This window comes from Rhinopithecus bieti, unplaced genomic scaffold (assembly GCF_001698545.2).
Source record: "Rhinopithecus bieti isolate Rb0 unplaced genomic scaffold, ASM169854v2 scaffold_56975, whole genome shotgun sequence".
Classification (NCBI taxonomy): Eukaryota; Metazoa; Chordata; class Mammalia; order Primates; family Cercopithecidae; genus Rhinopithecus; species Rhinopithecus bieti.
In genome coordinates this window covers 503,177-526,012 of record NW_016823127.1, presented here as the reverse complement: position 1 = coordinate 526,012, position 22,836 = coordinate 503,177, and the positions used below count along the sequence as shown (strand labels likewise).

General features: G+C 44.9%; 1 protein-coding gene across 4 annotated transcripts in view; it reads right to left on the bottom strand.

Moving 5' to 3' along the window:
* Positions 1-2,575: 2,575 nt before the first annotated feature.
* Positions 2,576-22,836, bottom strand: part of FAM227A (family with sequence similarity 227 member A) — an 80,432-nt gene continuing 60,171 nt past the window's right edge. For 2 of the 4 annotated variants that reach the window (XM_017861309.1, XM_017861310.1), the window contains exons 14-17: positions 21,979-22,136; positions 19,257-19,409; positions 10,933-11,038; positions 4,283-5,056 (exon numbers count right to left, since the gene is read on the bottom strand). In XM_017861309.1, the coding sequence (XP_017716798.1) occupies positions 4,982-5,056; positions 10,933-11,038; positions 19,257-19,409; positions 21,979-22,136 (492 nt within the window). In that variant the 3' untranslated portion in view covers positions 4,283-4,981. Of the gene's footprint in view, positions 2,835-4,282; positions 5,057-10,932; positions 11,039-13,180; positions 13,240-19,256; positions 19,410-21,978; positions 22,137-22,836 lie in introns of those variants that run through there. The other 2 variants (XR_001883198.1, XM_017861311.1) reach the window with 2 other exon arrangements.

Sequence of the window (22,836 nt, the reverse complement as noted above, 5' to 3'; positions counted from 1 at the left end):
TGAGGACTCAGAACTGTAGGCCTCTCAGGATGTTAAAGATGAAAAAAACTGTCTGTGCTCTTTGTAAATATTAGAACGGAAAATTATGGGGAAGAATTATGCAACAAATGGTCCTGAGAGACAGAAATGCAGTTTGCCCTGGGCTTAGCAAACAAGGAGACTTTCTTGCTGTGTGGGGGCTAATGGTAGCAGCGGATAGGTAAACAGGCAATTACAATCTACTATGGTAACTGATGCCATAATGGGATGGCACAGAATGCTGTTGGAGCATAACGCAGTGGAGCACTTGTGCCTGCCTTGCTCCTGGTATATTAGGGAAGGCTCCCAAGAGGAGGGGACATTTAAGTGGGGTCCTGGAGGAAGAGCAGGAATTAGTGATGTTGGCAGTTAACAAAGAGGAGGGAGGAGAAGGCATTTTCAGGTCCAGAAGCAGCCACAGACAAAAGGTCCAGAAATAGGAAAGTGTGGTTCCTAGAGAAACTGCAAATGAAGAGTTGACGATGACTGGGGTAGTCAAGGGAAGGCAAGAGAGTGCTCTGCTTATCTGTCCCACATGGTGCCTTGTACTTGGCAGATGTTCAACATGTTCTGGTTTCAGAAAACTATACTTTTTTTTTTTTTTTGAGACGGAGTTTCACTCTTGTTACCCAGGCTAGAGTGCGATGGTACAATCTCAGCTCACTGCATCCTCCACCTCCCAGGTTCAAGCGATTCTCCTGCCTCAGCCTCCCAAGTAGCTGGGATTACAGGCACCTGCCACCACGTCTGGCTAATTTTTTTGTATTTTTAGTAGAGATGGAGTTTCGCCACGTTGGCCAGGCTGGTCTTGAACTCCTGAGGGTTCTTTGTGAACACAGCCTCCCAAAGTGCTGGGATTACAGGCGTGAGCTACCGCACCAGGCCAAGAAGAGTACACTTTATAACAACAATAACAACAATAACAATAACAGCTTGTGGCAATTACAAAATGAAAAGTACTGTGCCAAGAACTTTGCCTAAATTATCTCATCTAATCCTCACAACAACCCTCCTAGATAGGCGTTCCCTTTCTGCAGTCAAGAAAGCACGTTCAGAAAGGTCAAGTTGCATAGCTACTATGCTGAGTCACACATCCATATGGTGAAGCAGGGCAGGGATTCAAAGGCCCAAATTTTCTCATGCCAAAGCCTGAGCTCCTTCCCTCTTACCTTTCCTTCATCCCCTTTTACATGGGTAATAGCCTTCAAGGGGGTCACCTAGAGTTCTACTCAGGATTCAAGTGAAGATGTGTATCTGAGGGATGGGCTATATGTCCCAAGATCTGCTTATCTGCTGCTTGGTTTGGGCCAACGGCCATCTGCACCATTTCTTTCCTCTTGGCTGTGACAGGTGAACTGTTCTAGCACAGACCAGGTCACTGCCTTGTGCCTTGAAGCTCAAATGATAAAACCTAAGCCCCTCAGCCCAGCTGCTGGTCCTTTGGCAAACCAACCCCTGTGCCTGTGCCCCTCAGTGAAATATCTTCTGTCCCAAAGGGCTGCTGGCACACTGGCTTCACCTGTCTTGGTTTTTCTCAGATTCCATGCAGATCTCTATCAGAGCATTAATGCATTTACTGGTTTACACATCCTTCTCTTTCTTCCAGATTGTGAGCCCCATAAGGTCAGGGACTGTGTATTTATCTCCGTATTCACAGGGCCTAGTGCAGGGATGGTACAGAATAGACATCTAGCAAATACCTAATCATCCCCACCAAGCCCCAGTTTCTTCCTAGGAGAAAACGGGGGTAACAAAATCCATCTTGCAGGGACACCAGTAAGGTTAACTGAGATAATGTCTAAACCAGGCTTAGCAGAGCATTCAGCACATAGTAAGTACTCAATAAATGATATCACCTATGATTACTATTATATTATTATGTTATACAATAATAATAATAAGCCCAGGTGTGGTGGCACACTTATAATCCCAGTGCTTTGGAAGGACAAGACAGGAGGATTACTTGAAGCCAGGAGTTTGAGACCAGCCTGGGCAACACAGTGAGATCCCATCTGTACAAAAAATTTCTTAAAAAATTAGCCAGACATGGTGGCATACCTGTAGCCCTAGCTACTTGGGAGGCTGCAGTGGGAGGATCGCTTCAGCCCAGGAATTTGAGGTTGCAGTGAGCTATGACTGTGCCACTACATTCCAGCCTGGACAACAGACTGAGATTCTGCCTCTGAAAAAATTAATTTTAAGTTAGTTAAAATTAATTTAAAAAAAATTTTTTTTGAGATGGAGTTTCACTCTTATTGCCCAGGCTAGAGAGCAATGGCACAGTCTTGGCTCACTGCAACCTCTGCCACCTGGGTTCAAACAATTCTCTTGCCTTAGCCTCTCGAGTAGCTGAGATTACAGGCGCCTGCCACAACGCCCAGCTAATTTTTGTATTTTTAGTGTACAGACAAGGTTTCACCATGTTGGCTAGGCTGGTTTCAAACTCCTGCCCACCTCAGCCTCCCAAAGTGCTGGGATTACAGGTGTGAGCCACCGTGCCTGGCCTAATATAAATTTTTTAAATTAAAAAAATTAATTTACATTTAAATCCTGACTTTAGCCATGGTAGGAGTGAACTTTAATATTCCTTGTCCCATGAACTGGGACTGACAAAATGTGTCCCTAGTTGCAGTATTATTTTTTTGTTTTGTTGTTTCTATTTTAGATTAAATAAGACAACATATGCATGCTTTACCTATAAAGTTTCTCTCAATTCTTGGACAAAGATTCACTCAAATGAGCTGGAAGGCGAGACGTTAAGGATGAATACCTCCTTTTTCTGTGTTGCTTTTGACATCTTAGTGATCTCTGCCTCTCTGTGGATGAACCATAAAGACACCAACAGAAACAGATTAAAAAACCAGTTATGATCAAGAGAATGAAAAAGGGAATCCCCAGGATTATGTGAACAGTTTAGAAATTCACTCAGGTGAAGCAGGTGAGAAGGCTGAGAAATGAAGGTGAAATTGACAGACTGTGTCAAGTGTCTGCATGAACTGGGAGATTTATACAACCAATGGATAATTTGGAGATGAACTGTGGTAAGTATATAAGGAAAAAAAAAAAAACAAGCAACAGAACAGGCAAATTAAGATAAATAAATAGACTCAGTTCCAGGGATATCAAAAGTTTTACAAGAAAAGAAAAAATAACTATAGTACACTTTATGGCTCAGCTGGCAATAATGTTATGGTATCATTATGCTGCTTAGTGATCCAACCAAAATTACAATATAAGCCCATTGGGAGGATGGGAGATAGGAAGTGTGTGCATATGTGAGAGAGAGCCTGGCCCTCATCTTTCCTACTGAGAAGTCAATAGATAATGCCTAACATGGAAAAATCAAGAGGAAGCTGGGTGGGGCACAGTGGCTCATGCCTGTAATCCAGGCACTTTGGGAGGCCGAGGCAGGTGGATTACCTGAGGTCAGGAGTTCAAGACCAGCCTGGTCAACATGGCAAAACCCCATCTCTATTAAAAATACAAAAATTAGCCAGGCATGGTGGTAATCCATGGTGCCTGTAATCCCAGCTACTTGGGAGGCTGAGGCAGGAGAATCACTTGAACCCAGGAGGTGGAGGTTGTAGTAAGCCAAGATCACGCCACTGCACTCCAGCCTGTGCAATAGAGTGAGACTCCATCTCAAATAAACACACACACAAACAAACAAAAAAGGAAGCTGCAGCAGTGTGGTATTTAGATATACAGTGGAGAAAAAATACCAAAATGATCAGTTAAAAAAGAGGAAAGTAAAAAAAAAAAAAAAAAATAGAGGAAAGTGTTGTGGGGGAAAAGGAAAAGCGGCCTAGAGGAGTGCAATTTTTTGTAACAAGCTTTGTAGAACTATTAATTTGATAATTTGATAGGCGTTTCTATTATGCTGCCTCTGAGCCTTTGCCCCCTGCTCCTCTAACCACTGGGCTTGCCAGCCTCTTTCCAATATGCCCCCCTTCCGCCTGGCAAACATCTTGTCTTTTCTTTTTTTTTTTTTTTTTCGAGACGGAGTCTCGCTCTGTCGCCCAGGCTGGAGTGCAGTGGCCGGATCTCAGCTCACTGCAAGCTCCGCCTCCCGGGTTCCCGCCATTCTCCTGCCTCAGCCTCCCAAGTAGCTGGGACTACAGGCGCCCGCCACCTCGCCCAGCTAGTTTTTTGTATTTTAGTAGAGACGGGGTTTCACTGTGTTCGCCAGGATGGTCTCGATCTCCTGACCTTGTGATCCGCCCGTCTCGCCCTCCCAAAGTGCTGGGATTACAGGCTTGAGCCACCGCGCCTGGCCACATCTTGTCTTTTCTAAACTCAGCCCATGGACATGACATCTGTAAAGTGTTTCTGTGTGACTCCCAGGCTTCTGCCTTCATTTTCCTCTGTCCAAGACTTAGAGCATTTAATGTGTTGATACATCTGTCTTCCCTCTGTCCAATACTTAGAGCATTTAATGTGTTGATATCTGTCTTCCCTCTGTCCAATATTTAGAGCATTTAATGTGTTGATATGTCTGTCTTCCCTCTACCAGATGGTGACTCCCTTGAGAACAGGGACTGTGTCTTATCTACTGTTAATTACTCAGTGTCTACAGCAGAGAACTTTAGAAACCTTTCTAAACCTGGGCTTGCTGCTGTGTAAAATGCAGTGCATAATCCCTACTTCATATGGCTGGTATGAAAGTTTAACCTTTGTATGAGGTCATATTTGTAACATACTTCCCAACATGCATTTAATAAAATACTGAGTGAAAGAGTAAATGTATGAATAAATGTAGTGACCCAAGCACCAACTCTCTACTCCTGCTTTTCACTCAGCCTAGGAAAAACTACAACGGAATCTTTCCCGTATGGTGAAATCGTGATTCCTATTTCTCAGTCTTTGGCCACAATTTTCTTATTTTCTTGTTCTTCCACTCCACCTCATAGCAGAAATATCACAGATTCTGTAGGCACTTCCTGGTGCTAGGTTGTGGAGTTCCTCAGGGCTTGGAAGTGAGTGGAAGGAAATGTTCAACTTCTGCTTCTCTTCTCTTTCCCTCTCCTCCTTTCCCCTCCTGTGGGGAAACAAACAAACAAAACAAAATTAATTTACAAATGTAATTTCTTCAAAGACTGCATGTGAGCAGTGGCGTGGCCAGAAGTGATCCTTGTGTGCATGGAATATCGAGGGCGCGCTCCTGCCTCCAGAGAAAGTGGTCGAGTAGGACAGCTGGCATCCACGGCTTCCACATCCCCGGTGCCTCCACCCTTCATCTTTCACCAGTACTGACAGGAACACTGCTGCATGGGATCTGAGCTGGGCCCCACAAACCTCTAGGCAGCAAGCAGGTACCATCCCATTGGAGGTGACAGCCCTCTGGTGACGCTGAAAACCTGGATTGTGTTTTCTAACTCTGTGTTCCCTACTTTACACCTCCAGATGTGAATCTTCAGAATATTATTTGCTGGGCTATGGCATGGAGACTAGTCTCACAAGCCTAAAGGACTTCCTTTAATATTTCACAAAAGCATCATACTTCTTTTTTCTTTTTCTTTCTTTCTTTTTTTTTTTTTTTTTGAGATGGAGTATCGCTCTGTCACCAGGCTGGAATGCAGTGGTGTGATCTTGGCTCACTGCAAACTCTGACTCCCGGGTTCAAGTGATTCTCCTGCCTCAGCCTCCCAAGTAGCTGAGATTATAGGCATGTACCACCACGCCCAGCTAATTTTTGTTTGTTTGTTTGTTTTTTAGTAGAGACGGGGTTTCACTATGTTGGCCAAGATGGTCTTGATCTCCTGACCTTGTGATCCGCCCGCCTTGTCCTCCCAACCTGCTGGAATTACAGGCGTGAGCCACTGTGCTCAGCCTATACTTCTTCCATTTAGGTTCACTGTCCTTATTTGGAAAGAACATGCTACAACTTGAAGGAGAAATCATAAGACATACTAAAAAATATTTTGAAATAAAAACAAAAACATAACACAATAAAACTTATGGAGTAAAGCAAAAGCAGTGCTAAGAGAGAAATTTATAGCTATAAATGCCTATGTTTTAAAAAGAAGAAACATCTCAAATCAATAACTTCACTTTATGACTTGTGGACTTAGCAAAAGAAGCACAAACTAAATCTGAAGCTGGTAGAAGGAAGGAGATTAAGATTAGACCAGAGGACATAAAATAGAGAATAGAAAAAATAGAAGGTCGGCTGGGCGCGGTGGCTCAAGCCTGTAATCCCAGCACTTTGGGAGGCCGAGACGGGCGGATCACGAGGTCAGGAGATCGAGACCACCCTGGCTAATACGGTGAAACCCCGTCTCTACTAAAGAATACAAAAAACTAGCCGGGCGACGAGGTGGGCGCCTGTAGTCCCAGCTACTTGGGAGGCGGAGGCAGGAGAATGGCGTAAACCCGGGAGGCGGAGTTTGCAGTGAGCTGAGATCCGGCCACCGCACTCCAGCCTGGGCGACAGAGCAAGACTCCGCCTCAAAAAAAAAAAAAAAAAAAAAAAAAAAAAAAAAAAAAAAAAAAAAAAAAAAAAAAAAAAGAAAAAATAGAAGGTCAATTGAAAGAAACAAAATGTTAGTTATCAATAAAATTAACAAACTGAGTTTGAATGACTACCAAGAAAAGGACACACATAGATGAAAGTGGGAACATGAGTACCGACCTTACAGAAATAAAGCTTGTAAGAGAATACAAATGCCAATAAATTACATAGCCTGTATGAAATGGAAAACTTCCTAGAAATACACAAATTACCACAACTGACTCAAGAAAAAAATAAAAATTCTGCATAGACTTATAACAAAACAATTGAATCAATAATCAAAAATCTCCCTTTGAACAAAGAAAAGTGAAAGACTACAGGGCTTCATTTGTGAATTCTACCAAACCGTTAAGGAAGAATTAACACCAATTCTTCTCAAGCTCTTCCAAAAAATAGAAGAGCTAATAGTTTTTCATAGCTCATTTTATGGGGCCGGCATTATGCTGATACCAGAACTAGAAAAAGAAATGACAAGAAAAGAAAATTATAGATCACTATTCCTTAAGAATACAAATGCAGAGATCTTCAACAAATACTAGCAAACTGACTCCAACAGACTATTAAAAGGATTATACACCAGGACCAAGTGGGATTTACCCCAGGAATCTGAGGGTGGTTCCCCTCAGTGAAACACAAATCGATCAGGGTATAGAGCACAATAAAGGAATAAAGAGAAAACCCCACATAATTATCTCAAATGATGTAGAGAAAGCATTTGACAAGAACCAACAGCATTTCATGATAATAAACACTCAGAAAAATAGGAATAGAATGGCATTACTCTAACATGATTATGCACATTTATGACAAACCCACAGATAACAGCACACTCAATGGTTAAAGACTGAAAGCCTTTCCCTAAGACCAGGGACAGGACAAAATGCCTCCTCTCACTGCTAGTATTCCACTTTGTATCAGAAGCTCTAGACAGATAATTAGGCAAGAAATAAAAGGCATCCAAATTGCAAGTGAAGAAGTAAAACTATGTCTACAGACAGCATGATTCTATACGTAGAAAATGCCAACACAGCAAGACCCTGTCTCTACAAAGAAATTTTAGCTAGGCGTGGTGGCTCATGCCTGTAATCCCAGGACTTTGGGAGGCTGAGGTGGGTGGATCACCTGAGGTCAGGAGTTTGAAACTAGCCTGGTCAACATGGTGAAACCCTGTCTCTACTAAAAATGCAAAGATTAGCCGGATGTGGTGGTGCATGTCTGTAGTCCCAGCTACTCAGGAGGCTGAGGCAGGAGAATCATTTGAACCTGGGAGGCAGAGGTTGCAGTGAGCCAAGATCGCGCCATTGCACTCCAGTCTGGGTGACAGAGTGACTCTGTCTCAAAAAAAAAAAAGGGCTGGGTGCTGTGGCTCACGCCTGTAATCCTGACACTTTGGGAGATCGAGATAGGTGGATCACGAGGTCAGGAGATCAAGACCATCCTGGCTAACACAGTGAAACTCCGTCTCTACTAAAAATACAAAAAAATTAGCCAGGCGTGGTAGCAGGCACCTGTAGTCCCAGCTACTCAGGAAACTGAGGCAGGAGAATGGCGTGAACCCGGGAGGCGGAGGTTGCAGTGAGCCGAGATCACGCCACTGCACTCCAGCCTGGGCGACAGAGCAAGACTCCATCTCAAAAAAAAAAAAAAAAAAAAAGAGAAAAGAAAAAAAGAAAAAAGATGTTATAGGTTTAATTATATTCCCCAAAAGACATGTTAAGGTTGTAAACCCCAATACCCATGAATAACACCTTTTTTGGAAATAGTCTTTGTAGATGTAATCAAGTTCAATGAAGACATTAGCGTGGGCCTTTATCCAATATGACTGCTGTCTTTAGAAGAATAGATGCAGACAGACATGAAGAAGGCCAGGTGATGACAGAGGCAGAGATTGGAGTGAGGCATCTACAAGCCAAGGACAGCCATGGACTGCTGGCAATCGCACGAAGCTAGGGAGAGGCAAAGGAAGACTACCCTGAACCCCTCAGAGGAAGCATGGCCCTGCTGACACTTTGACTTTGGAGTTTGGCCTCCAGAACTGTGAGAAAATACATTTATGTTGTTTGAAAAAGAAAAGAAATATATATACAGATGCCAAGAGGCGAATAAAGAAAGATAAGAACATTAGAGGATCAATCCAGGAGGTCTGACAGTTGACTATCATAGTTCCAGAAATAGCAAAGAAAATGAAGGGAATTTTCAAAGAAATAATACAAGCAAAAATCTCAGAATTGGAGGACTCTGCCCTCTGGACTGAGAGCACTCCTGACCTCAGTGACGCATATTAAGAAAAGGACTCATACCAAGGTATATCATTGGGAAACTTCAGGATACTAAGAATGAAGACAATATCCTAAAAGTTCCCACAGGGGGAAAAACAGTGACCCACAAAGCCATAGGAATCAGAATAGCATGAGACTTCTCAACAGCAAAAGTAGGACGCAGGAAAAATTTTCCAAAATTCTGTAGAATATTGACTTTTAACTTAGAATTTTATTCCCAGCAAAACATTTGCCAAATATTAATCAAGAACAAATACATTTTTTCATATCTGTAATCCCAGCACTTTGGGAGGCCAAGGCCAGAGGATCACTTGAGTTCAGCAGTTGCAGACCAGCCTGGGCAAAACAGCAAGATCTCATTTCTTAAATAATTTTGGCCGGCGCGGTGGCTCAACACCTGTAATCCAGCAGTTTGGGAGGCGAGGTGGGGCGGATCACTGAGGTCAAGAGTTGAGACTAGCCTGGCAAACATGGTGAAACCTCGTCTCTGGCTAGAAAAGAAAAAAAAAAAAAAAGGCCGGGCGCGGTGGCTCAAGCCTGTAATCCCAGCACTATTGGAGGCGAGAACGGGTGGATCACGAGGTCAGGAAATCGAGACCATCTGGCTAACACGGTTGGAAACCCTCTCTACAAAAAAATAACAAAAAGCTAGCTGGGCGAGGCTGGCGGGCGCCTGTAGTCCCAGCTACTAGGGGGCTGAGGCAGGAGAATGGCCGTAAACCCAGGAGGCGGAGCTGCAGTGGACTGAGATCCGGCCACCGCGCTCCAGCCGGGGCGACAGAGCGAGACCCCTCAAAAAAAAAAAAAAAAAAAAAAAAAAAGAAAGAAAAAAAATTAGCTGGGCATGGTGGCACGCACCTTTAGTCCCAGCTACTGGGGGAGGCTGAGGCAGGAGAATTGCCTGAACCCAGGAGAAGGAGGTTGCAGTAAGCCAAGATCGTGCCACTGCACTATACAGCCTGGGTGACAGAAGGAGACTCCATCTCAAAAAAAAAAAAAAAAAAAAAAGACGTTTTGGACATGCAAAGACTCAAATAATTTCCCATATGCCTTTTTTGTTGGGAACTACTAGAAGATGTACTCCAGCAAAGTGAACATGGCTTTTTAGATCAGGACTATGAGACAGACTTGGGCTGTCCATGGCCCTGAGGCAGAGGCAGCTTGAAAAAGAAGTCAGCTCACAGAAGGGAAAAGGATCAAGAGACAGAGAGAGAAAGAGCCTGAAAATATCAAGCTCTTAGGTTTGATATGCCTGCAGATGACCTGTCATGGCCTTCCCAGTTATTTAAGCTGCTACATTCTCCTTCCATTTAAGCTAGTTTGAGCTGGCTTCCTGGCACATGCAACCAAGGAGCTCTGTCTCATACAGTTCATAAAGTACATAGGCCAATGCTTGGTACAGACGAAGTACAAAATCATTAATAGCCCTTACTACCACCAATAATAACACTAAAACTAAAATGAGAGTGGTGTGAGTAATACATAAAAGTGAACTTTTTTTTGAGACGGAGTCTAGTTCTGTCTCCAGGATGGAGTGCAGTGGTGTGATCTTGGTTCACTGCAACCTCCGCCTCCCGGGTTCAAGCAATTCTCCTGCCTCAGCCTCCCAAGTAGCTGGGATTACAGGCACGCTTAGCTAATTTTTGTATTTTTAGTAGAGGTGGGGTTTCACCATGTTGGCCAGGATGGTCTCCATCTCTTGACCTCATGATTTGCCCACCTCGGCCTCCCAAAGTAGTGGGATTACAGGTGTGAGCCACAGTGCCTGGCCATAAGTGAACTTTTATATGCTCTTTCCTGTGTTTTAAGAATTTTCCAGCCTGGGCAACATAGTGAGACCCCCATGTCTACAAAAATAAAAAATGAGCCGGGCGTGGTGGCACACACCTGTGGTCCCAGCTACTCAGGAGGCTGAAATGGGAGATTTGCTTGAGCCTGGGAGGTGGGGCTGCAGTGAGCTATGATGGCACCACTGCAGTCAGCCTTGAGGAGATAGTGAGACTCTGTCTCAAAAAAATAAAAATAAAATAATTCTTATTCTTACACTGTTCACACTTCTACATTTCCCATGGTTTTTGTTCGAACAAACCGTAAAAGAAACTCAATTTCTCTCTGGAGACTTCCCTTCATTTTTTTGTCAGGTGATTCCTCATTGAAGGCTGAAGGTGGGACGAACATGTGGTTTGCCTTTTTTTTATCTGATGCTTTTTGATCAATATTCTTCATTTCTCTGAGGAGAAAACACAGAGACATATAGAAAAAGGCTGGAGGAATTAACATGTCCTCAATGTTCTGTATGTCCTGTAAACTGATAGATCTGCGTGACCATTTACAAACCATGTATTGAAGTATAATGTAGAAACTAGGAGTGCACAGATTCTAAGTGTGCAGCTCATGACATTTTCATGTACTGAACACGTCCATGTAACCAGCACTCAGATTGAGAAAGAGAACGCTGCCAGCTCCTTAGAAGCCACCTCACATCCCTGCTCAGTCACTATCCTACTTCCTTAAGAGTAACCCTGCCTGGATGTCTAGCAGCACAGGTGTGTTTTAAGGCACCGTTTTTATCTATAGACAAAACTTTGAGAATCACTTTATTAATATAAGGCATGATGAGCTTCTCAACAATATCTTTTCTTTTTTTTTTTTTGAGATGGAGTCTCACTCTGTCGCCCAGGCTGGAGTGCAGTGGCACGATCCTGGCTCACTGCAATCTCTACCTCCCAGGTTCAAGAGATTCTCCTGCCTCAGCCTCCTGAGTAGCTGGAACTACAGGCGCCTGCCACCACGCCCGGTTAATTTTTTGCATTTTTAGTAGAGACGGGGTTTCACAGTGTTAGCCAGGATGGTCTCAATCTCCTGACCTCATGATCCACCCACCTCAGCCTCCCCAAGTGCTGGGATTACAGGTGTGAGCTACTGTGCTCAGCAATAATATCTTAAACAACTAAAAGTTGGTATATTTAGCAATGCAACTTCTAACACACAGTTACAAACTTCCTCCTGGCAAAAGAATCTTTACTATGATAATTCACCTAGTAAGAATTTATTTATTGAACAAGGAGATCCTTTATTTCTGAAATGTATAAGCTGTAAACTTAACCCTGGATATTCTATGTGAATTTAATGTTAACTTTAAACTAGTTCTGAACTTTAAAACGTTCTGGCCATGGAATGGAAGGGTTATTTGCAACTTCCAGAAGAAATACATGTCTTTGAACTCATCTTCCTTTGAACTGGATGAAATGTGGACCTGGTGGCTGGAACTTGAGCAGCCGTTTTTTACCATGAAGCTAAATCATGAGCTGAAGCTAGTGGAGCAATATGATAAAAGATCTTGGCCGGGCACAGTGGCTCACGCCTGTAATCCCAGCACTTTGGGAGGCCGAGGTGGGTGGATCACGAGGTCAGGAGATGGAGACCATCCTGGCAAGCATTGTGAAACCACGTCTCTATTAAAAATACAAAAAAATTATCCAGGCGTGGTGGCGGGCGTCTGTAGTCCCAGCTACTCAGGAGGCTGAGGCAGGAGAATGGCATGAACCTGGTGGGTGGAGCTTGCAGTGAGCCGAGATTGTGCTACTGCACTCCAGCCTGGGCGACAGAGTGAGACTCCATCTCAAATTAAAAAAAAGACCCTGTCACTATGAACTTTCTATTTTATTTTATTTATTTATTTATTTATTTATTTATTTATTTATTTATTGAGATGGAGTCTTGCTCTGTGCCCCAGGCGAGAGCGCAGTGGTGCGATCTCGGCTCACTGCAAGCTCCGCCCCCCAGGTTCACGCCATTCTCCTGCCTCAGCCTCCCGAGTAGCTGGGACTACAGGCACCCGCCACCACGCCCAGCTAGATTTTTGTATCTTTTAGTAGAGACGGGGTTTCACGGTGTTAGCCAGGATGGTCTCGATCTCCTGACCTCGTGATCCGCCCGCCTCGGCCTCCCAAAGTGCTGGGATTACAGGCTTGAGCCACCGCGCCCGGCCTATGAACTTTCATATCTACTGGAGTCCTTGCAAATGAGAGAAAATACATTGTAATAAATTTTAGCCACTGTTTGAGTTTTTCTGTCATTCTAAGCCAAACATAATTATAACTGATACAATTACCTACCTATGGGCCTAGTTCTGAGAAAAGTCTTTACAGACCTTAATTTATTTGATCAATAAAACCCTACAAAGTAGGAAATACTATCAAATGACTGAAGTGCAACAAAACAACTGAGGATCAGTGAGCTGTGTGCAAATAACCCTTCCATCTTTTATTCCATGGCTAGAACTTAGCCCCATACCAGGACCTACCTGTGGCCTTAAAAAGGCAAAAATAGTTTAATAGTCCATGGTAACAGAACCAGTAAGTAAAAATACCTGTATTCCAACCTTAGCCTCGGCCATTCCATGGATCCTGCCATCAAGGCTTGTTACAACTATTGGGAGAGACAGATATGTAAGTAATCATAATGCCTGGTGCCCAGAAGGTGCTGAAAGTATCTGTTGGGACAATGAACTATAGAATAAATGAAGCATAATGGGCCGGGCACGGTGGCTCATGCCTACAATCCCAGCACTTTGGGAGGCCGAGGTGGGCGGATCACAAGGTCAGGAGATCGAGACCCTCCTGGCTAACATGGTGAAACCCCATCTCTACTAAAAATACAAAAAAATTAGCCAGGCATGGTGGTGGGTGCCTGTAGTCCCAGCTACTTGGGAGGCTGAGGCAGGAGAATGGCGTGAACCCGGGAAGCAGAGCTTGCAGTGAGCCGAGATCGCACCACTGCACTCCAGCCTGGGCGACAGAGCAAGACTCCATCTCTTAAAAAAAAAAAAAAAAAAGAATAAATAAAGCATAGTGAACAACAGTTACAGAGGCAGAAGCAAAGAGCCCCAAAGAGCAGTCCCTGTGTCTTCTCCCTTCTCCATCCTGATGCTCTCCTCCCTCACCTACATGTTCAATCTCTCCCCCTTCACACAGGCTTGGGTCTTCTACCTTATGTTTATTTACTTATTTATTTATTTAGAGACAGGGTCTCACTCTGTCATCCAGACTGGATTGCACTGGCGTGCTCTCGGCTCACCGCAACTTCTGCCTCCCAGGCTCAAGCGATTCTCCTGACTCAGCATCCCAAGTAGCTGGGATTACAGGTATGTGCCGCTACCGCCCAGCTATTTTTTGTATTTTTAGTAGAGCTGGGGTTTCACCATGTTGGCCCGGCTGGTCTCAAACTCCTGACCTCAAATGATCCACCCGCCTCGGCCTCCCAAAGTGCTGGGATTACAGGCGTGAGCCACCGTGCCCAGCCTTCTACCTTATGTTTAAATAGCCCGTTACTTGACATCTGATCTTGCCTTTTTGATGCAGAATTTTATTCCTTCTGCTTCCTAGGAATCCCACCCACCCATGGGGACTTACATCTTCCCCTACATGTCCCAGGCTCTGCCTTCCTACTTTAGCCTTGTTGACACTGCCCTCTACCAAGTCGCCTACCTGTCTCTGCCCCACGTTTTGGAGTCTGGCCACCACACTGCTGCTTGCTGCTTCCCTACTGTCCTTTGTCCCCTTGGCTTTATGGTCAGTGTATCTACATGTATGGACTCTCCTCCTTCCCTTCTGGTCACTCCTACCCTTACAGAATATTCTGTCCTCCCTGACGTATGTGATTGCCCTCCAAGGTTCTGTCCTCAACCTCAGCTTCCACATCTGTAAAATGGGAATAAGTAAATAATTGTACCACTTTAAACACACTGTCTTATAACCTAAATTTTGGTCCAATAATATGTTGTGACCATCTTTCCTTGTAAAATAAAAATACAGGAACATTTTTCTTGGCTGCAGATTATGGAGGTATGACAGTTTATTTAACCAATCATCTTTTGATGAACATTAATGCTGAACTGCATTCCTGTGGTGGTGGTGGTGGTGGTGATGTTTAACAGGGTTTTGTGAATGTGTGTGGTCTGTGTCCCATAATATTTTATAAATAACCCAATTGTGGCTGGGTGCAGTGGCTCATGCCTATAATCCCAGCACTTTGAGGTCAAGAGGTCGAGACCATCCTGGCCAACATCTCTACTAAAAATACAAAATTAAAAGGCCAGGCATGGTGGCTCACACCTGTAATCCCAGCACTTTGGGAGGCCCAGGCGGGCAGATCATGAGGTCAGGAGATTGAGACCATCCTGGCTAACACGGTGAAACCCCGTCTCTACTAAAAATATAAAAAATTAGCCGGGCGTGGTGGCAGGCGCCTGTAGTCCCAGCTACTCGGGAGGCTGAGGCAGAAGAATGGCGTGAACCTGGGAGGTGGAGGTTGCAGTGAACCAAGATCGTGCCACTGCACTCCAGCCTGGGCGACAGAGCAAAGATTCTGTCTCAACAAAAAAAAAAAAAAAAAAAAAAATTAGCCGGACATGGTGGCATGCACCTGTAATCCTAGATACTTGGGAGGCTGAGGCAAGAGAATCACTTGAACCCGGGGGCAGACGTTGCAGTGAGCTGAGATCGCACCACCACACTCCAGTCTGGCGACAGAGCGAGACTCCATCTCAAAAAATATATAAAAATAAAAATAAAACTCGGCCGGGCGCGGTGGCTCAAGTCTGTAATCCCAGCACTTTGGGAGGCCAAGACGGGTGGATCACGAGGTCAGGAGATCAAGACCATCCTGGTTAACCCGGTGAAACCCCGTCTCTACTAAAAAACACAAAAAACTAGCCGGGCGAGGTGGCGGGCGCCTGTGGTCCCAGCTGCTCAGGAGGCTGAGGCAGGAGAATGGCGTAAACCCGGCAGGCAGAGCTTGCAGTGAGCTGAGATCCGGCCACTACACTCCAGGCTGGGCGACAGAGCGAGACTCTGTCTCAAAAGAAAATAAAAAATAAAAATAAAAATAAAACTCAATTGTATTACATTGCATAACAAAATATTTATCTACATGTTCATATTTTTCTNAAAAAAAAATTAGCCGGACATGGTGGCATGCACCTGTAATCCTAGATACTTGGGAGGCTGAGGCAAGAGAATCACTTGAACCCGGGGCAGACGTTGCAGTGAGCTGAGATCGCACCACCACACTCCAGTCTGGCGACAGAGCGAGACTCCATCTCAAAAAATATATAAAATAAAATAAAACTCGGCCGGGCGCGGTGGCTCAAGTCTGTAATCCCAGCACTTTGGGAGGCCAAGACGGGTGGATCACGAGGTCAGGAGATCAAGACCATCCTGGTTAACCCGGTGAAACCCCGTCTCTACTAAAAAACACAAAAAACTAGCCGGGCGAGGTGGCGGGCGCCTGTGGTCCCAGCTGCTCAGGAGGCTGAGGCAGGAGAATGGCGTAAACCCGGCAGGCAGAGCTTGCAGTGAGCTGAGATCCGGCCACTACACTCCAGGCTGGGCGACAGAGCGAGACTCTGTCTCAAAAGAAAATAAAAAATAAAATAAAATAAAACTCAATTGTATTACATTGCATAACAAAATATTTATCTACATGTTCATATTTTTCTGTCCCTCTTATTATGAGAGACATGGATAGCTGTCTAGCCAATAGCAATTCCCTCTTTCTCGTTTGTAAACTGAATCCCATTTTGTTTTGGACAACAGAGTGCCCAGTTCTATGGAAGGTCTGGTCCAGTCACGGAAATCTCACCCTCCTTGGCCAGGTATTTCCCATGCTTCCCTTGCAGACAGGGTGGCTACATAAAAGACTTATAGGGCCATGCAGGAAAGACATGAGAGACACAAAGTAGGATAAAAGAAAGTGAGCTATTCTCTATGGAAAAATGCCAGCTAATAAATGTAGAAGAAATGGCAGAAGTAGAAAAATCACCATTTTGCAACCTTAAATGTAATAGTTAATCAGGCAAAGATCATTGATGAATGCTAAAACCACTGTGTGAAAGATATTGGGGAAGCACATTCACACAGTCTGGGAGAATCACATCATTTATTCCTGACGAATTAGAAAGACATACATGTGCTCTTGGCCGGGCGCGGTGGCTCAAGCCTGTAATCCCAGCACTTTGGGAGGCCGAGACGGGCGGATCACGAGGTCAGGAGATCGAGACCATCCTGGCTAACAGGGTGAAACCCCGTCTCTACTAAAAAAAAATATACAAAAAATTAGCCGGGCGTGGTGGTGGGCGCCTGTAGTCCCAGCTACTCGGGAGGCTGAGGCGAGATAATGGCGTAAACCTGGGAGGCGGAGCTTGCAGTGAGCTGAGATCCGGCCACTGCACTCCAGCCCGGGCGACAGAGCGAGACTCCGTCTCAAAAAAAAAAAAAAAAAAGACATACATATGCTCTTACAATGCAGAGATCTGGCAGAGACCACTTTAACCAAGTGTTTAAATTTAGCATCACCAGTAGCGGGGCAACCTGACATGATATGCCTCCTAATGGGATGCAATGTAAATATACAACATCAGGCTGGGCACGGTGGCTCACTCCTGTAATCCCAGCGCTTTGGGAGTCCAAGGCAGGCGGATCATGAGGTCAGGAGATCAACACCATCCTGGCTAACATGGTGAAACCCCGTCTCTACTAAAAATACAAAAAATTAGCTGGGTGTGGTGGTGGGCATCTGTAGTCCCAGCTACTCAGGAGGCTGAGGCAGGAGAATGGCGTGAACCTGCGGGGGTGGAACTTGCAGTGAGCGGAGATTGTGCCATTGCACTCCAGCCTGGGAGACAGAGCAAGACTCCGTCTCAAAAAAAAAGAAAAAAAAATATATATATACACACACACACACACACACACATACATACATCATCTGTGAAAGATTCTGAGCAAAAGGATTTAACTTGAATCTAATCAAACCTCTAGCATAGACCTAATGTCCAGTGTTTAGGAATAGGCTATATTGGAATAAGTTCAATGATACTTTGAAGAAATATCAGAAAAACCCAGAGGGTGGCTTGAGCTTTTCAAAAAAGCCCATGTCGTAAAAAATAGTTAATAAAAGGCGGAGGCAGGATACTGTTATAGATTCAAAGATCCCAAAGAGATAAAACTAAATATAATTTCTGGCTAGGCACGGTGGCTCACGCCTATAATCTCAACAGTTTGGGAGGCTGAGGCGGGGGCAGATCACCTGAGGTCAGGAGTTTGAGACCAGCCTGGCAATATGGCAAATCCCCTTGTCTACTAAAAACACAAAAATTAGCCGGGCATGGTGGTGCACACCTATAGTCCCAGCTACTCGGGAGGCTGAGGTGGGAGGATTGCTTGAGCCCAGGAGGCAGAGGCTGCAGTAAGCGAAGATCACACCACTGCACTCCAGCCTGGGCGACAGACTGAGACTCTGTCTCAAAAAAACAAAAAACAAAATATAGTTCGTGATTCTTGAGTGGATCCTGGAGCAGCAGGTAAAGCCAAAAAAGACACATTGAGTTAGGCACAGTGGCTCATGTCTGTAATCCCAGCACTCCAGAGGAGGTTAGGGCAGGAGGATCACTTGAACCCAGGAGTTCGAAGCTGCAGGGGGCTGTAATTGAGCTGCTGCACTCCAGCCTGGGTGACTGAGTAAGACCCTGTCTCTAAAAATAAAAATACAGTTTGGGGACAATTGGGGAAATTTGAATTTGGATTAGATATTAGAGAGAGAAAGCAAATGGGGCAAAATGTGAATACTTGGTAAATGCCTGATGGCACATGCTTGTTTAGTGTACTATCAACTTTCTGAAAGGTTTTTCTAAGTAAAATAAAAATTTTGAAAAAGGCAGAAGACAGAGGAAAATGTCCATAATATGCTGCAAAGTGGGAAAAAATAGTTGTAAAAAACAGACCGACAGTATGACTTTACTACTTTATTTAGTGATACAGATATATGGGCCCAGAAAAGAAAGACCGGAAGGATTTACAGGAAAATGTTGGCGCTGTGTATCTCTTGGTACTTTTATGTGGTTTTCCGGATCCTTTGTTTGCTTTCATTGAACACATAATGTTTTTGTAGTTAGAAAAAAAAAATAACGCCTGTAATCCCAGCACTTTGGGAGGCCGAGACGGGCGGATCGCGAGGTCAGGAGATCGAGACCAACCTAGCTAACACGGCGAAACCCCGTCTCTACTAAAAAATACAAAAAACTAGCCGGGCGAGTTGGCGGGCGCCTGTAGTCCCAGCTACTTGGGAGGCTGAGGCAGGAGAATGGCGGGAACCCGGGAGGCGGAGCTTGCAGTGAGCTGAGATCCGGCCACTGCACTCCAGCCTGGGCGACAGAGCGAGACTCCGTCTCAAAAAAAAAAAAAGAAAAAAAAGAAAAAAAAATAACAACAAAAAAAGTTCTGGTCTCTGTTATTAGGAGTTTATATTCTGACCACAAGAAAGCTGATTATGCTTATGATAGTTACAGGAAACCCCCCGCCCCACCAACCCATTTAAAAATGATGATGATGACGATGTGCTGCAAAAGATGAGTGCTGGAGCAATGGCATTCCCCAAAGCCCCTTCCATACCTGGAGAAATTGTCTTGCAGTTCCTTTAGATGCTTGTCAAAATAATTCCATTCACTCCAGTGACGCTGGTACAACTGATTGAGGTTGTCTTTCCGCTTCTTCATGCTGCACAGGGTCTCGCTGATGACATCAGTATATGTTGGGGTGCAGTCAGTGGCTTCTGCTGTCAAGGAAATCCCCGTACTGTCGAACTGCGTTGACGCTGCATTATTAGTGGCATGAGCGCAGTGCATGGGGAGGAGAGGCATGGAGGACAGAGCAGGGAAAACGCCCTGCATTTCTGGATAAGATACTTGAAATCTGAGCAGGAAATGACTCTCCTGTTCTTTGACCATGGCCTGCTTTGGAGGGAAGAGGCTATCCTATCTGTGGCCAGGCATTCTCTACTTAGGAATAAAGCCCTTCTCTGCCCCTGTGGATGGAAGGCAGGGCTAAGGAATACTTTTTTAGACTGTCATCTGAAATTCTTACTCTATTATCACAGCGGTGAATAGGAAGGGCTTCCAGCTTTCCTTTTCTCTCAGCCCAAGGCCTCATTCTCCATCTCGTTTGTATATAAAACATTCTTGGCCAGGCGCAGCTGGCTTACACCTGTAATCCCAGCACTTTGGGAGGCCCCGAGCGGGCGGAACAAGTCAGGAAATCAAGACCATCCTGGCTAACACAGTGAAACCCTGTCTCTAGCTAAAAAATAGAAAAAAGTAGCCGGCATGGTGGCACACGTATCGCCAGCTACTTGGAGGCGTGAGGCAGGAGAAGGTGTACCGCAGGAGGCGGTAGCTTGCACTGAGCTGAGATCCGCAACCACTGTACTCAGCCTGGTGAACAGAGGACGACTCCATCTCAAAAAAAAAAAAAAAAAAAATAGCTGGGCACCGGTGCGACACAGCTGTAAATCGCAGCTACTCGGGAGAGGCAGGAGAATCGCTTGAACCCAGGAAGCAGACGTTGCAGTGAGCCGAAATTGCGCCACTGCACTCCAGCCTGGGCAACACAGCGAGACTCTGTCCCAAAAAAAAAAAAAAATTCTCCCTCTGCTCTGCCCTCCTTCCACCCCTGCTTGATTGGTTAGAATCTCAGCTACACTTGCCACAAGCTGTGGGACCTCAGACAAGATAGCAGTCATCCTCTGTGCCTCCATTTCCATATCTGTAAAACAGAGATAATAATGCCCACTTTAGATGATGTGAATCATAATCATGGTAGTTATTTATGTAGTACCAGCTGTATGCCATTTAATCCTCATCACAACACAGTTTGGTATAACTATCCAAATTTTAGGAATGAGTAGATAAAGATACTGAGCTTGGAGGTCGAGCTGTGCACATAAGATCTTAAAGCCAGTGGTTGCTAAACTGGGACTCAAATCTAAGGCTGTGTATCCCAACCCAGATTCCTTCCACTACACTAAACTGTCTTTAGAGAACAATGAAGTGATGTTTGGGAAAACATGTTGCAAGAAATAAAACACTATGAAATGTGAGTTTTTGTTACTACTCTCTCCCTATAGAACATGTAAATAAGTTTGTGGACATGGAGTTCTATGCAGCAGAAGATGCAAAGTTCTCCCTAGTTCATTATGAAACTCCTCCTGTTGGGGAGCTCAATGTAGACGTGGATCATCCCAGCCCCTGTTATCTGCCAGGCACTAGCCTTTATCTCTGTTGTGTCTGTAATCTGCATAGTAGCCCTATGAGGCAGGTACTCTTATCCCTATTTTACAGGTGAAAAAAATGACGCACAGAGAGAAGCTGGAACTTATCTCAAATCACTCGGTTTGCAGTAGAGTTGGTTCCTGAGTCCAGGTCTATTTGAACCAATAGACCAGTTTGATTCCAACTAGAACCCGTGTTCTCTGACTCCTATGGTAAGCTGCTAAGACTCAGGACACCAACATATGCCACACTTATTTTCCTTTTTCTTTTCTTTTTTTGGAGATGGAGTTTCGCTCTTGCTGCCCAGGCTGGAGTGCAATGGCGCAATCTAGGGTCACTGCAAGCTCTGCCTCCTGGGTTCAAGCGATCCTCCTGCCTCAGCCTCCCAAGCAGCTGGGATTATAGGCATGCACCACAAGGCCCAGCTAATTTTTTTTGTATTTTTAGTAGAGACGGGGTTTCATCGTGTTAGCCAGGCTGGTCTCAAACTCCTTACCTCAGATGATCCGCTCATCTTGGCTCTCACAGTGCTGGGATTACAGGCGTGAGCCACCACACCTGGCCAACCGCACCTATTTTCTTGAGATCTGAGCTTTCTATTCGATCTTTAGCATAAATGGCAACAGGGCCAGGGATTTGCTGATGGGTCTAAGGCAGGAGTGTGTCTGAGGAAGGTGTTAGATGAAACATACATGTGGACAACAAAATTCCTGGTCAGTACATACTCTGGGGTCTACGAGTGTCTGGGAAGCATTACTTGGTTTCAACGTATGTTAGAATACTGAGTTAGCACATTCATTCTGGTAGATGGAAAAGAGATTTTGCACACAAGGAAATTTGACACACCCCAGGGTCTCACGGCCAGTTCACAAGGCTGGCTCTAGATTTGGAACTAAGATGAGCACGATTCTGACCCTGAGGCTCGTACCACTGGCCACCTCTGGCGAGTACACGTGGTGTGCCAGGCGCTGTGCTAAGGCCTGGGTGCCATTCCCTGACCTTTGCTTCTGGGAAGAGGACACGGGGGCCTGGAGCAGTGCGCACCCTGACCACAGTGACAAGGATATGGGGTGCTCATGGTCTTTTCCCTTCTGACTATCAACACATTCTTGCCATGCTGCTGCAGACTGACGTAGTTCTGGAGAAAGTACACAATCAGAGGGCTCTTCCCATAAATGTTGAAGAGGTTTGAAGTCAGCTCAGGGCTTTTGTAGGCAGCACATGACTGAGGATGGAAGAAAAAGGAAAATGAAGGATAATGTTATTTTACAGTATGTATTAAGAACCGGAAAGGTATCAAAGCACTCATGTCCTTTGATCCAGTCATTCCAGTTTTAGGATGCATCCTACGAAAATTACTCAAAATAAAGAAAAAAGAAAAGTCAAGGGGCAAATATGTCCACTGCAGAGATATTTACTGTATGTAGCAAAAGATGAGAATAACTTAAATGTTCAAGGAGAAGATATTCATCTCTTTACCCAAAGGAATGGTATGCCACTATTAAAATGTTTATGAAGAGTTGATAACTTAAAACAGGTTTCAGGTATAAGAGTAAATTTTTAGGCCGGGCACGGTGGCTCAAGCCTGTAATCCCAGCACTTTGGGAGGCCGAGGCAGGCGGATCACGAGGTCAGGAGATCGAGACCATCCTGGCTAACACGGTGAAACCCCGTCTCTACTAAAATATAAAAAAATTAGCCAGGCGAGGTGGCGGGCGCCTGTAGTCCCAGCTACTCGGGAGGCTGAGGCAGGAGAATGGCGTGAACCTGGGAGGCGGAGCTTGCAGTGAGCCGAGATCGCGCCACTGCACTCCAGCCTGGGCGACAGAGCAAGACTCTGTCTCAAAAAAAAAAAGAAAAGAGTAAATTTTAAAATACTGAGATGCAAAGTTTGATAGTGTTTTTATATGTGTGTGTGTGTGTGT